The sequence below is a fragment of the Aythya fuligula genome, chromosome 8, assembly GCF_009819795.1.
Source record: "Aythya fuligula isolate bAytFul2 chromosome 8, bAytFul2.pri, whole genome shotgun sequence".
Classification (NCBI taxonomy): Eukaryota; Metazoa; Chordata; class Aves; order Anseriformes; family Anatidae; genus Aythya; species Aythya fuligula.
In genome coordinates, this window is record NC_045566.1 from 25,481,792 (window position 1) to 25,495,261 (window position 13,470).

At 44.4% G+C, this 13,470-nt stretch overlaps 1 protein-coding gene across 1 annotated transcript in view; it reads left to right on the forward strand.

Annotated features, from left to right (window-relative positions):
- Positions 1–1,346: 1,346 nt before the first annotated feature.
- The window catches only part of NEK7 (NIMA related kinase 7), a 61,166-nt gene continuing 49,042 nt past the window's right edge, over positions 1,347–13,470 (forward strand). Inside the window, exons 1-2 of the mRNA XM_032191907.1 lie at positions 1,347–1,444; positions 13,226–13,310. Coding sequence (XP_032047798.1) covers positions 13,254–13,310 — 57 coding nt within the window. The 5' untranslated portion in view covers positions 1,347–1,444; positions 13,226–13,253. The remainder of the gene's footprint in view (positions 1,445–13,225; positions 13,311–13,470) is intronic.

Genomic DNA, 13,470 nt, shown 5'->3' on the forward strand with positions numbered 1-13,470 from the left:
AGCACTTGCCGGAGATAAGCCTGCTCCTTAACAACCCCTAAGGCTAGTCGATCTTCGGGAGCCTTTTCTGCCTTTCTGATTCTGTCTGATGTAAAGGCTCCATTACAGGGAATGCCAGATGAGTTTATTAAAGTGAAATGTGCATTGAAAAGCAAAGAAAAATATCCTTCTGCAAGTAAAGCTTTGTATGGCACAGCTCGGAAGACGATCGTCCATTGTATGTGGCAGATTCTCAAGTGTTGTCAGAGTACTGCAGAGTATCGTCACTCGGCAAATTCTAAATTAGTGGGTGCACAGCATTTTATTAAAGCTGTTTATATTAAGGGCTCTTTATGATGGACACGATGACGGGCCAGTTAACTGAAGCAGTGTCTTCAGTTTTAGGCTTTCTGGTTCTCAAGCACCGAAAAGAAAATGGGAGCAGCCATCCTTTAATGGGAGTAAGGTTGGACGAGAGGAAAGAGGAGATGCTGCAGCAATTGGTAATGGCAGGCTGACGCAGCAGTTGGATTCAGGCAGCTGAAGAGAGGTCAAAATATTATGGGAACGTAGCGATGGTAGCTACAGAGAAATAATAAATGGAGAAAACCAAGGGGAAAATGAAAGTAAGTGCAGTGAGTATAAAAATAGGACTTCATGCAAAAATAAACCAAACCAAATGGAAAAAAAAAAAAAAAGAACAACCCGACAAATCAAACCTGTACACTAAGATTAAACAAAGGAAGACAATGAGAAACCTACTGAAAAAAAAAAAAAAAAGAAAAAAAAAAAGTAAGCTCTGGATTATTCTCTTGAATGTACAACGTGGAGAAAGCTTCAAATGCCGTGTAGGATTCCCTCGGTGATTGCTCATTCTCTAAGTGTGAGGATCTAGAAAATAGCAATAACTGGATATTATAATAGTAATTGCCTTTATTTGAAAACAAACAAAAAAACACGTAATAATACTCAGTACGTTGTGGTCGTCTGCACACCAAACATCATTCCCATGATCGGTTATCCATGAAAAGCCTTTTCCACAGTGCCTGTAGCTGCGCAGAGCCCTCCCGCTGCCCGTTGCCTCCCGGTGCTGCGGGTTGCTGGGCGCTGCCTGAGCAGCAGAGCGCCCCTCGGCACGGACGGGCCTTCCCCGGGCACTCGGGCCCGCTCCCTCCAATGGTTCCAAAATCAACGCCATCCCCGGCAGCCCCCCCCCCCCCGCCAGGCCGCGGCCGCAGCCCCCAGGCCCCGGCTGCCGGCGGTGCGAGGAGGAGCCCGGCGGCCGCCCCGCCCCGCCCCGGCTCCCCGCCTGCCTCCCCGCCTCCCTCCCCCGGCCCCGGGGCTGCCGGGATGTGGCGGGGCCCGGCAGGAGCGGCGGGGGGCGGCGAGCAGCGCGGGGCTGCCCGAGGGGCCGGCGGGGAGCCCCGCTAGGCGGCCGGCACGGCGCGGAGCCGCTCGGCTGCAGGTAACGCCGGGGGGGGCCGGGAGGCGGGGGGGCGCCGCAAAGCAGCAGCAGGAGGACGAGGAGGAGGCGGCGGCGGCACCGGCACCGGTGGCGCCCCCCGGGGAGCCGGGGCCGGGCCGGGGGCTGGGGGCTGCGGCCGGGGGTCGGGAACCGGGGCCGCGCCCGCCCGCCGGGAGGCGCTCCCCGCTGCCCCGCTCCGCCGTGGTCCCGCCCCCCGCCGCCTCCTATTGGTCGCCGCGGCCCCGTCGCGCAACCCCATTGGGCGTCGCGGCTGTCGCTCCGCCCGCCGGACGGGGCCGCGGCCTGCTGCGGGGTGAGGGGGGCGAGGCGGGCTCGGCCCGCGGGGAGCCGCGCCTCAGGGGGCCCCGGAGCCCCGTCATGGCCACAGCGGTGCCTGCGTGTAGGGAGCGGCATCGCTGCCTCGCTGCTGGCACCCGTCTGGGCCATAAAACTGCGGGCAGGGCACGGCCAAGCCTTAAAGATGTTTTATTTAGGGAGATGGGGTGTTGGGGTAGCTGACTTCGCAAAGCACAAGTGGAGGCTTTCAGTGGAAGAGTAGAGATACTGCCTCTCTCCTAAAACATGCTGTTCAACGTACCAATCACTCATTGAAGTAAAAAAAAAAATATAATAAAAAAGTTGGGGGCGCAAGGAGTTTTATTCAACTGAAATTTTATTCAACTGAAAATCCTCTTTTTGATTGACTTATTCCAGGGTCTAGAGGAATTAGACAAGTTGAATCTCATCCCCACCTTAGATTTTTTTTTAAATTTTTTTTTCCCAAAGAAGGCGAAGATGTACTATTTCAGAGTTGTTCATCCAAAAACTTCTGGATGGATGTGTTTTTCATGCCAGTTTCTCATAAAAAGACAGAAACAAAGTGCACGAAGTCAGTTGCTGGCCTTACTGTGAGCTGTGGTACCATCTGAACTGTAAGGCAGAGCAAGGAAGCCTGCACATACTTTTATTTTTTTGTGTGCAAGAGTTAAGTTGAACGCAGGCAGCCCAGTATATTTGTCCACTGAGATAGTTTGGTGAGGCAATTTGCCCATGCATGCGAAAAATGTGTATTTCATAAGCTTAGGCCAATATCCTGCGTTCACATGAGTGCTGCGCTCGGTTGTGTCACCATCGGTGCCTCGTTGCCGTCTAAAGATTGGCGTTTCTCCAGACATCTGTGCTGAGCTGATGAGTTCGTGTTACCTTGGAAGGTCTCCTGGGAAAAGTCAAGCTGCAATAACCTCTCCTGTACCTCCCAGGGAATCTCCTGATTGCGTGGGGCTTATCCAGGAATCCTTCCTGATCCCCAGGTAGTAGTGCTTGGGAGCAAGCGGGAGGGGGAGATCATCTTATGCAGGTCGATACTGTGCCTGACCGTAGGAGTTTACTGGCTGATTAATTTCCAGAAAATTTCTTCAGTTTAGCTACGTTGCATGTGCTGTGCCACAGAGATGAAAATAACTGCCCAAAATTGCAAAGCGGTGATAAGAACAGCCTGTAGAGCACTCCTTTGCTGTGTTTGTCATGATTTGAACCCTGCTGACCACATGGGAAGTAATTTAGCCCTGCAGGATGCAGTACAACATCGCTACCTGGCGCCTTTTTAATACAGTGTTAAAGGGATTCTTTTTGTCTGGTTAGTTTAAAAAAGCAACCAACCAAAAACAAAAAATGAAGAGAAGTAATCCTGTTAAAATGAGTTGCTTCTCCAGTGAAGATAATCCTGTGTGTCTGTCTCTGGAATGTGGGACGTAACCGGGATTCAGTCATTTCTGCAGCTAAAAAATACTCCGTGTATTTCAAGGGCAGTTATTCCCTACTGGGCCAGCAGAGCACACGTGCTTATGTAAGGGGCTTTGTTAGGAAATTTGAAACAAGATCCCGAACAGAGGAATTTGTAAGAAAATGGTGTAAATGTACAGGTTAGATTCTTGCTGTACGTAGTTTAATCTTGTGGTACTAGTGACTTCTCATTATTGATTATAGGTGACAATTTAAATAGACTGTTTACTTCATCTGGCATTTGGGAGCTTGCATTCGAGTCTCTTTGCTTTAGTCTGCTAGGGCCGATTTATAACAAAGTTATTACAGTTACATTTAGTAGCGAGGTTTGTGTTGGACCAGATTAATTGCTTTACAGTGTCGTAAGAGTACATGTGCAGCATGTAGATTAGGTACTTGCTGAAGTCTTTGGGGAAATCTGAGGTAGGTGTTGCAAAGCATTGAAGAGCCAGTCTCTTTCAGTTCATTTTAACGTTCTGCTGTCCGTATGCAAGGCTTGCGAAGCTATTGATTCCTTGAAAACTAGAAGGCAAAAATATCACAGGTGAACTTAAAGTTCATTCTAAAATAAGTAGAAACTTGCAGTGGGAAAATGCATAGCATTCTGTCCTGCAGAGGCCCTTCTTCTGTACCCTTTTCTTCCTCATCTGAGAGCAGATCCAAAAAAGGAGTTGTCTTTGCAGCAGTAAATTTCCAGCACTTGCCCTGAGTGAGATTCAGAACTGTGAGCTAGGTGCGTGGGCTGCTTCCGAAGCTCGTGGAGATAATTAGGACTTAAGAGCGGGAGCAGTGAGCAGCCTGCACACCCTGCACATGTACAATTAGTCATTGAGGATACTCCAAAATGAGAAATGGATCTGGCAGGTTTTAGCCAGTGGTGGTTTAGTGTAAAGCACAGAAACAGCTGTGAACTTGAGTGTTGGCTTCCTTCTGAAGCGAGTGTGCTGGCTGCTGCCTGCCTTGCTTCTGGGCCCGAGGATCCTGCAGCACTCACCACAGTCATGCATAGTTGCAGGATTCAAAGGTAATGCTAGCGAGGAGATGAGAAAAAAATAGTTGAATGTGTCCCATAGTTCTCCGATTCTATTTAATGCTTTGTTCATTTCATCATCTCGGGGGTAGCTCAGGTTTTAAGTTCTATGCTACAGGTAAGAGCAGGTTCTTTCTCCAGCCTGCAAATGGCAAATGATACTGGAGCATGATACCAGAAGGTGTTATCTTGTATTGGTTTCGAAGATACTTAGACACTTCTTGTAAGAATTTTATGGAATTTATTGTTAAATACCTGTTCCTCTTCACTTGTAATGGTGCAGGCATTACCAGCTGTGGCTGGGTGCAGTCGTGTTCAGCCAGACACCTGAACGGGATGGCTTTCCCCTGTGCCTAGCAGCAATGGTTTGTCTGACAGTGGTTCCAGCCTCTTCTTTGTCCCGTGTCTTTTTAAACTCCGATGTGAAACTCGGTTGCACTTTTACTAAATCTCTTCAGCATCTCTTTATGGATAATGTATTTTCACATACGCATTTAAAACCATCCCTTTGCTATGGAAAGGGTTCCTCTTCACCCCGCCCACCTGTCGGAGTGGGGTGGATTTGGGGTTGTAAGGGTTTCCAAATCACATCTTGGCTTCCTTTCTACTGAACATCTTAACTACTTTATTATTATTATTATTTTTCATTTTGACTTGTTAATCTTGTCATTTATTTTATCTCCTCTTCGTACTTACCTGTACGGGGTTTTGGTGACAAAACTTGGCTTTGCCTGGAATAGTCTCTACACTGTGTTGCATCTTGCCTTTCTGTCATAGCTGTTTTGAATTTAAATACTTTTTATCACCCCTGCCTAAGGATGAAGTAAAACAATAAGTGGCAAGCTCATGTAATAGTGCACCATTGCCAGAAGGGAGACGTTCAGTTTTTAGTTCAGTACAGTGTGTAGATGCGGTAAGTGAATCGTGATCATATCACAGGGAAAAGTTTAGCAGGGAGTGAAGTATAGCCTTTGTAATTTGGTACACGGGATGGAGAAATGGCTATCAAATTTATTTCCAGGTGAATAGAAGCTAAATGAAAATGGAGAAGGATCCTGATGCCCAAATGGTTTCAGGTCTTTTCTTCTCCAGTTTGCATGAGATAGCTAACAAAGGGCTGAAAAAAGCAAGTCAGTGCATGTACAACCCTTTGGGAGCATCTGGAAAGATAAGCTATCTACTTGAGTGACAAATGAAATGGAGATGTAACCAAAACAATACTCCTGAAATTGTGCGAATGAATGAAGAGGAAGAGAAATAGATCTGTGAATTGTGGACTTTCATTTTCTATTTAGGCAGTGTTGACAGTAAATGGGCCCTTAGTAGTTGGGAAATGACAGTGGCTGGCACCTGTGTTTTCAGGGTCGGAATAAAAAGCGTGCCTGATAAATCTGGATGGATGATAAAATGAACTGTAAGTGTATTTCTTTATTTCTTTTTGTAAGTAATTCTGTTTGTTTATGGTTATTTCTGTTCTTGTTGAAAGCAACACTTAACCCAGCTTAATTATCTGTGCCTTTTCAGCCTTTTTGGCCTTTTCTGTAGAGCTTCGAGTAGACAGACAGCCCAGGAGTAGGGAACGTGGACAGAAGCTGTTTTTAAAAACACGAACACGACAGGATTAGTAATTGCCATGTAGATAGATAATAGCTACTTTTTGATCAACAAGTGCTGAGAATTTGTCTTGTCCACCTTCAAGGTTGTCCCTACAGAACTGCCATCCTACAGGGAGTATTCATCTGGTAGAGTGGTAAAATACTAAACATTTTTGGAAGCACCTAAATTAAGGCTAATCCTACTTCTGCATATATGTAGATATTCAATCATTTTTAACACTTAGAAGTTGCAAATACGTTTTTTTTTTCTCCAGTATGGGTGCTTCTGGAGACAACTTCACAAGCAAATATGTATTTGCTTCATATTTTAGATTTTTTTTTAAATGTGAAGCAAATACTTTTTTTTTTACCAGTTAGCAAATAATAATCATTCTGCATATACAAACATTTATATATATACGCATGATTTATAAATATATATGTAGAAGTGTAGGTGTGTGCATATTTATATACTGTTTTACATATATATATGCATACATTATCTACACACACACTGTGTATATAATATACACTAATTGGGGTAATTTACAAATTTTACCGTGCTAATCATTAACTTGGCCTTTCAGTCTTGAGTTTGCTTTATCCTTTGCCAATTAAGGTCTTGATTGTCTTGGCAGAGATCGAGTGAGTATGAACTTAAATGCATTTTGCTTTATTAATGCAGATATCAAACTCCAATGTTTAGGGAGTGAGAAAAAATGAAGTAGTGTGTTAATTATTTGGCATACATCAAATATTTGTTCATCAAGTGAATGAGAAGTTTAAACAATCAGCCCCATTGCAATAGACTTTAAATTAAATAAGTAATGTTTTAGTGAGTACACTGCGGATTGTGTTTTTATCATAACAGTGGACCAATAAAAAGCTCAGTGTATTTGAGAAACCAGCAGCGTGGGCTGGGCCAGGACAAAGGAAAGGGCAGGTGGGTGGTGGTCGAATTGTTTGTTGTAAACTATTACACTTTCTTTTGTATAGAAAATGATTTGGGGCTGGAACTAGATGACCTTTAAGGTCCCTTCCAACCTGAGCCATTCTATGAATGTGTGAAAAGATCCTGAGGAGAATTAGGGTTGACTGTGGGTATACGCGGGGGTCAGTGTTGTAGGTTGGAAAACTTACTGTTTGCTGAAGCTGCCTAGGTGTGACTTAATCTAGAAGCCTACTTGGTTTATTTCAAGTATTGTCTGTAACGTGGGTTTCCAGGTACTCATTTGGAATATTTTGGCCTTTGAAGAGAGATTGCAGAGCCCTCTGATGTGGGACTGGCTGCCCAGTGGGAATGGAGGAGCCTGGTGTGAGGAGCTCCATAGACTACGTGCGTCTTGCTGTCCTCTGGTTCTTCGGGGTCCCATGGTGGGAGTAAAGCCGAGGCACCGCCTCTTAATGCTACTGCACCTGGTTCTTCTGGTGCTGAAATTAATACCAAAAGTGCTTTTTGTTCCGGGTAAAGCCCTGGGCTTTGTTTCAGAGAGGGGCTGTTGTATGGCGTGTGAATCTGGGCGGGTGTCAGTGCCCTGGTACAGGGTGTTGCAACGTTTGGCTGCTGTCCAGGAGTTCGGGAGCAGGAAGCAGGAGATGCTGCTTTGGTTATATTTCGCTCATAAACCTTAAGCGTGACCAGCCACAGCCCAACTGCATTGATTGACTTTTTTTTTTTTTTTTTTTTTTAATGTTTAAAGTGTTTTGGCATATCTGATACTTTCTAATGTTGTTTTTTAAGCAGAGCGTGTAACTCTGTGACTAGATGGTGTTGTAATTTGTGAATTTCTAATCAGATATCATTTTAGTTTTCTACTTTGCTCAGGAATAATTTACTGAAAAGACACTGTGTATGTCTTTGGAAAACTTGTTTTCCAGTTGGAGTCCCTTGCCATTCATGTGCAATATACCATATTAATTATGAGTCTTTGAATCCCAGTGGTATAGAGGCGGATGAATAACTTCTTGAAATGTATTTTAGCACAGATGAGTTGAGTTTCATCTTTCCAGTCACATTTGGGGAGAAAAGAGAAGAAAAAACAACAGCACGGTTTGCAGTAAGAGAGTAGTTTTAGGCAAACTGCTGGGGGCATTTTCTTAATTGTGTCTTTTGGAGGTACTCAAGTACAAGTGTATGAATGCTTTGGATATGTTGGAAATCTAAGAGCAACTTCTGAGGTCCTGCGTGCAGGTTGCTGTTCTCCAAGGATTTGGTTATCCACTAAAAATACTATGTATGAAGCTGAAGGGACTTTCACTTTACAAGGACAGCATTTCTGTTATGACATCAAAACATATGTTTGACTTGTTCAGTGTCAGAGCATAAGGGAAAAATGTATTTTTAATACTGAGTAAGTATAGTAGATCTAGTTTGCTGGTTAGTTTGCAATACTGGACGTGACTTCAGACTGCCCAGTTCTTTGAAGTCGTGCTGTGACTTACTGTGATGTGCGTGACGAGGTCGCAGCCCTGGGTTCACGGCTGCTGACGTTCTCCTGCTTCATGCAGAATCTTCCCCCAGCACATTTTAAGACAGAGGGCTGCTGATACTCCTCCTGAAAACTTGTCCCCTCAGCTGCAGCCTGCATGCTTGCTGTCAGCGTGAAGTGGCTGCTGAGGGAAGGTGAGTGCTGCTGACCTGAAGAAGTGTGGGCCAGGCTTGGCCAGCAAGCTGGCTGCCTCCAAACAACTTGGAAGAGAAGAAGCACGGCTGGGAAGGCAGTAAGTCTTTTATAAATCAGCGGGATGCCTGCTGCTTAACCTGCAGGCATCAGGCTTAAGGGCCAAGCTCTTACTGTTGTGGTAGTAGAGGAAAAAAAGGGTCTGAGGTTTGTCTCCTGCCAAAAGGTGTGTGCCTTGGGTCGGGGAGCAGAGAGGTGCTGTGAAGTCAGGGCAGGACCAGCATCACGCCGTCAGAGCTGGGTTCCCCCAGAGAAGCTTTTGTGGTCACCAGCAGGGCGGTGGCTGGGTGACTGGGAGTTACTTCCTGGTCTGGGTGCTCGGGAGGGCCTTGGAATAAGCCATTGTTTCCAGAGCACAGGTTTTTAGTCCTAACCCGGGTGACTAATTTAGGAATCTACGATTCGTCATTTAAAATGCTCGTTAAATGCTAAAGATTGACACCAAAAATAAAGTAATATAAAGGGTGTTAAATGGAGGATTGTTTATGGAGGGCCTTGGCTCCAGCCTAAATAAAATAATATAATAGTTATAATAGAAACTAAAAATACCTGCCTTTATTGACAGTGTAATCCAGAAGTAAACATAGGACATTCCGTCCTCTTTGAAAAGGCAGTAAAGCAGCCCGGTGCCTGATCAGCATGTTCTCAGAGCACATTCATGTTCCTCTGTGATAGCTGTTGTGTGGAATAGTTCAATTCATGTTCTGCAGGAACAAAAAGCTAAGATTGTCAGCAGAACAGCAGCATTCAGTTATCCTTAAGTATATACTTGTTGTTGTTGTGAAGTTTAGCTGTTGTTTCTTCTTTGATTACCGAATGTCTCCAGTTAAGGTCCCAAATTAACCAATAATATTATATAGCATGTAGCTAGAGGAACCCTAGCTACTGTTGAGGCTATTAATGATGCTTTCTACAGAGAAATATTGTATTCCTGTGTTGCTGTAGAATTGCTGTCTGTTAAAACAAAAACATCATTGCCTGAATCCTGTGAAATATGCTCCGAAGTAGATGGTTTAGGAACTTCAAGCTATGAAAAAAACATCTGCAAAAAAAAGGTATTTCAAAATGTATTCTGGTGAAATAGCTTGTCACTGTCAGGAGTGGGTCGTCTGCTTTGATTTCACCGGCAGGGTCAGTGATAGTCTCACCTCCTTGTTAATGGGCCTGAGGAAAGCCAGGCGAAGGCAGGGTTTTGGTATACAGCAGGACGTAAGTACCTTACATCTGGTTTGTTTCTGGCTGCTGAAGTGGAAGGGTAGAGCATATTTGTGCCTTCCTGCTACTACAGGTATTATCTTCCTGCAGTTCTTTGTTTAATTTCCCAGGAACTCCAGGGTATTTTTTAAACTCAAATTTCTGTCTTAGTCTCCCTCTTTGTCTTACCTGCGCTGTTTCCCAGCCAGTACTCGTTCATTTCAGTCTCAGTCAGGTTTCCCTGTCATGGCTGTGAGTCTCTTCATTGTGCTGCATGCCATTCAGCAGTGCTCCGTGTCCCACACGCTGGGTGTGTATGCATCTCAGGTGGGCGTCTCTGCATTTCTAGACTTTTGTTTAAAAATCGGAAGCGCTGACTATGGGACTTGACCTTCCTGTCGGGGTATCCAAATGAGCAATTGCAATTTGGGCTACTTTGTGTTTTTGCATAATCTAATTCACTGCTGAGGATTTAGCTGCCTTTTCTTGTTTTGTAGAGTCAATGCATGGAGTAAATAGTGTCAATTAAGGAAGTGGCTCTGCAATTGCAATTTCAAATGAAAAATAGGTCATCTTGCTTGTGTACCCTGGTACTTTATCCTGCATCCCTAATTTGCAGGTGGCCCACTGTTTTGATCAACTAAAAGGACAAGTGTTTAAAGCATTAGTTATTAACCAAAAATCTTATACGTGCGACCACAACTGAATTATAAGCAAGAAGAAGAATTAGCAACCATAACTGAGGTATAAGACTCAGCGTATGTGCTTGTGTTCCTGTAACCAGTCCTTGCTGTTGCATGCAGCTTGGTCTTCATTATTCAGAAGTATTAGTCATAGTTGGCACTTCGGGTGCTGCTGTAGTTTCACCTCTTGCTTCCTCTTGTCGGTTTTCCATGAACCAAGGTATTTAATGGTGAATTTACAGAAGGAGGTCATTGTATGAGCTGTTTCAAGAGGAGAAAGACGAGTTACATCTAGATGCAGTGTTACACGTTAGATTGAAATGCAACTTGTATTTAACAAGTGCAATTTAACAATATTAACCAAGTGATGACTCTTGGGCAGTATTCTTAGTGCCTTTTTACCCATACATTAGATTGTGAAAAATGCTTTTAAATTTAAATTCAGACAACAATTATCACTCTTCCTAGGATAAGTATTACGCCACTTATTTTGACCTCTGGAATTTATTGTCAAGGCTAAAGGCGTGCCTCACTGTGCAAACAGTCTTCAAGCAGCAGAATCTAATTCTTGCTTATGTTGACACAGTACAAAAGATTCATTTTGCATCCCTGGCATTTTGTATGATCAAAATGCCAAATTACTCTAAAATATGAATCTATCATGCAGTCTTCAAAGATAAAAACAAGTAAAAACGTAATAAAAGAACTTCCATAAAAGGACAGAAAATACAGGTCTCTACCTTTCGTCTGCAAAAGCAACAACAAACCCCCAAGTTGATAAATCTTCCGTGTTTCACATGGTAGAGCAGATAGAGCATATTTGTTTCCTCTTCAGTTTTCTTTATTTCATTATAAAAGTGAGCTGCTGGCAGCGATAATGGTATGACTTATCCTCTTACTCCTGTTTGACCAAATCAAAAAGGGAAAAAAAAATAGACATCAGATAACCAAGCACTTGCAGCTGGTGCCTCTGACCATCCAGAAGAGTGCGTTATGTAGTTCCTGAGCTGCATCACCATGCGTTGTCTGAACATCACAGCTGAGATTTCCGTGGTCTTTAAAGAACAGTAAGAAATGAACAGAAAAAAATCCTTGAGATCCTCCAGAAGTTGTCTGAAGCAGTGACAACAATATAGACCTCTCCGAATCCAGCTGGAGAACTTAGGTGCAGTCTTGTGACAACAGTTTGATTTTATATTATTTTTTCAATGCAGTTGTGTTAGGATTTCCTGCCTGTGGCAGGGAGGCTGTATGGGAGATGCTATCGAACCTGCAAGCAGGTGTCGATATTGGCATCCTGCAGCTGGCTGGAAGGTTGCCAGTGAGCCTGGCACGCCGTGCACCTGCCAGCTGTTTTCACCTTTTGCACTAATACTATCAGAAGTCTTTGCAGTTTCTGCCTGGTTTTCTTTGCCTCTTGCCTCAGTTTGATCACTTCCTTATTTGCTGTTGACATTCCTGAAATAGCTTTTTTGGAGTCCTATTATATTTGGATTAATTACAGCTAACAGACAAAGCAGCAGAAGCCCCGGGATTTGTGCTTTACAGAGGGATGCCAAGGATAGGCAGGGAAAGTTGTCGAGCCCCTTGCTTGCTCTGGAGGAGGGCAGTGGGTTGGGGCTAGGAATGGTTGATGGTACAAGAGGGGCTTGGGATGTCTGCTTTGAATGGAGGAGTGAGAGCGGATCGGTGCGGGTTTGTTTCGTGGAGCCCGGTGCTGTTCAGTGCTAGGGCTGAGTTTTGAGAACTCCACATGGCTGCTCTGTGATGATTTGATTGGAAAGTAGTGTTAAGGCAGTGATGCTGTAAGGGTGATGTTACCATGAACACAGGCTATTTGTTAGCATCTCTTAAATATTTTGCAATGGGCTTTATAAAAAAAAAGTCTAAGGTTTACTGCTTTCTCTGTGGAGCTATTTCAACACTTTTAATATTGTCTGAAGGAATTACTGAGATTTATTCTGTGTGTACGTTTTACCAGGTGAATGCTTTTATGATAGTTCGAATGCTTTTCTGTTGAACTTTCCTAATGGTGAAGATTTAAGTTATCAGGAGGAGTGTGTGCTATTTCAAACTGTCTGTAGAGCGTGAAGGCTTTGGAGCAGGAAGTAAATATATGAGTAAGTAAAATACAGAAAAGCTGGCATAGTTTCCCAGTCGGCGACGTGACTTGTTCCTCTTCAGGCCTTGCCAGGTTTCACCAGGTTACAGTCGGGGACAGAGGCTGTGTTCGTGTGTGTGCTGAAAGGGTTGTTCAGGTAAACCTTGATTGCTTTGTTCGCGGCCAGGGCTGCTGGGGAGCTCTGTTTGCACCTGAGCAGGGATGGCACCGCGCTCCTCGCCGGCACCAGCAAAACCGGGTGCTGCACCTGCTCCTCCGCCCCTAAAACCCACAGATAAATTTCTGTGGCGCAGTCAGTCTGTGTGCAGCAGTTGGAGCTCCTCTGCTGTGTCCCTTCTGCCTGCAGGCCTGGGATGCTGGCCCGCAGGCACGTACGGGGTTTATTTAACAAGCGCCCGGTGCCTCAAAGAGCCATGCGGCTGTATCGGGTAGAGCCGTGTGGCTCAAGTCTTCCACGTGTTGAAAGCACATCCAGGAGGTTCAGATACATTCATGGTGATTTAGTTCTCCTGTAGAACAGCTGGAAATAACAATGCATCCTTCCCAAAACAGTGCAGGGCCGGAACAGTTAAATGCTAGTAAACTCAAGGATGCAAATGAAAAAATTGATTTTTCCCTTTCGCTGCAGGTGCTCCTTGTTTGTAAATACAGGCTGAATTACAGCGTAATGACTGTTTGCATTTCTCTTTTTCAGGACAGAAGGGACACTTTTGCCTGACAGAATGGATGAACAGTCACAGGGCATGCAGGGGCCCACTGCTCCGCCATTTCAGCCACAGGTATCTTTTTTTTTTTCCCCAGAGTAGATACTAGCATTTTGTAAATAGAAATTTGAAAACAGTATTTTTTGTGGGGGCGAGAGGGGGAGCTTTAAAATGATGAAATGTAACTTTGCAATCTTGAAATATATCTGATAGAAAATATTTTGTTTTGCTTCCT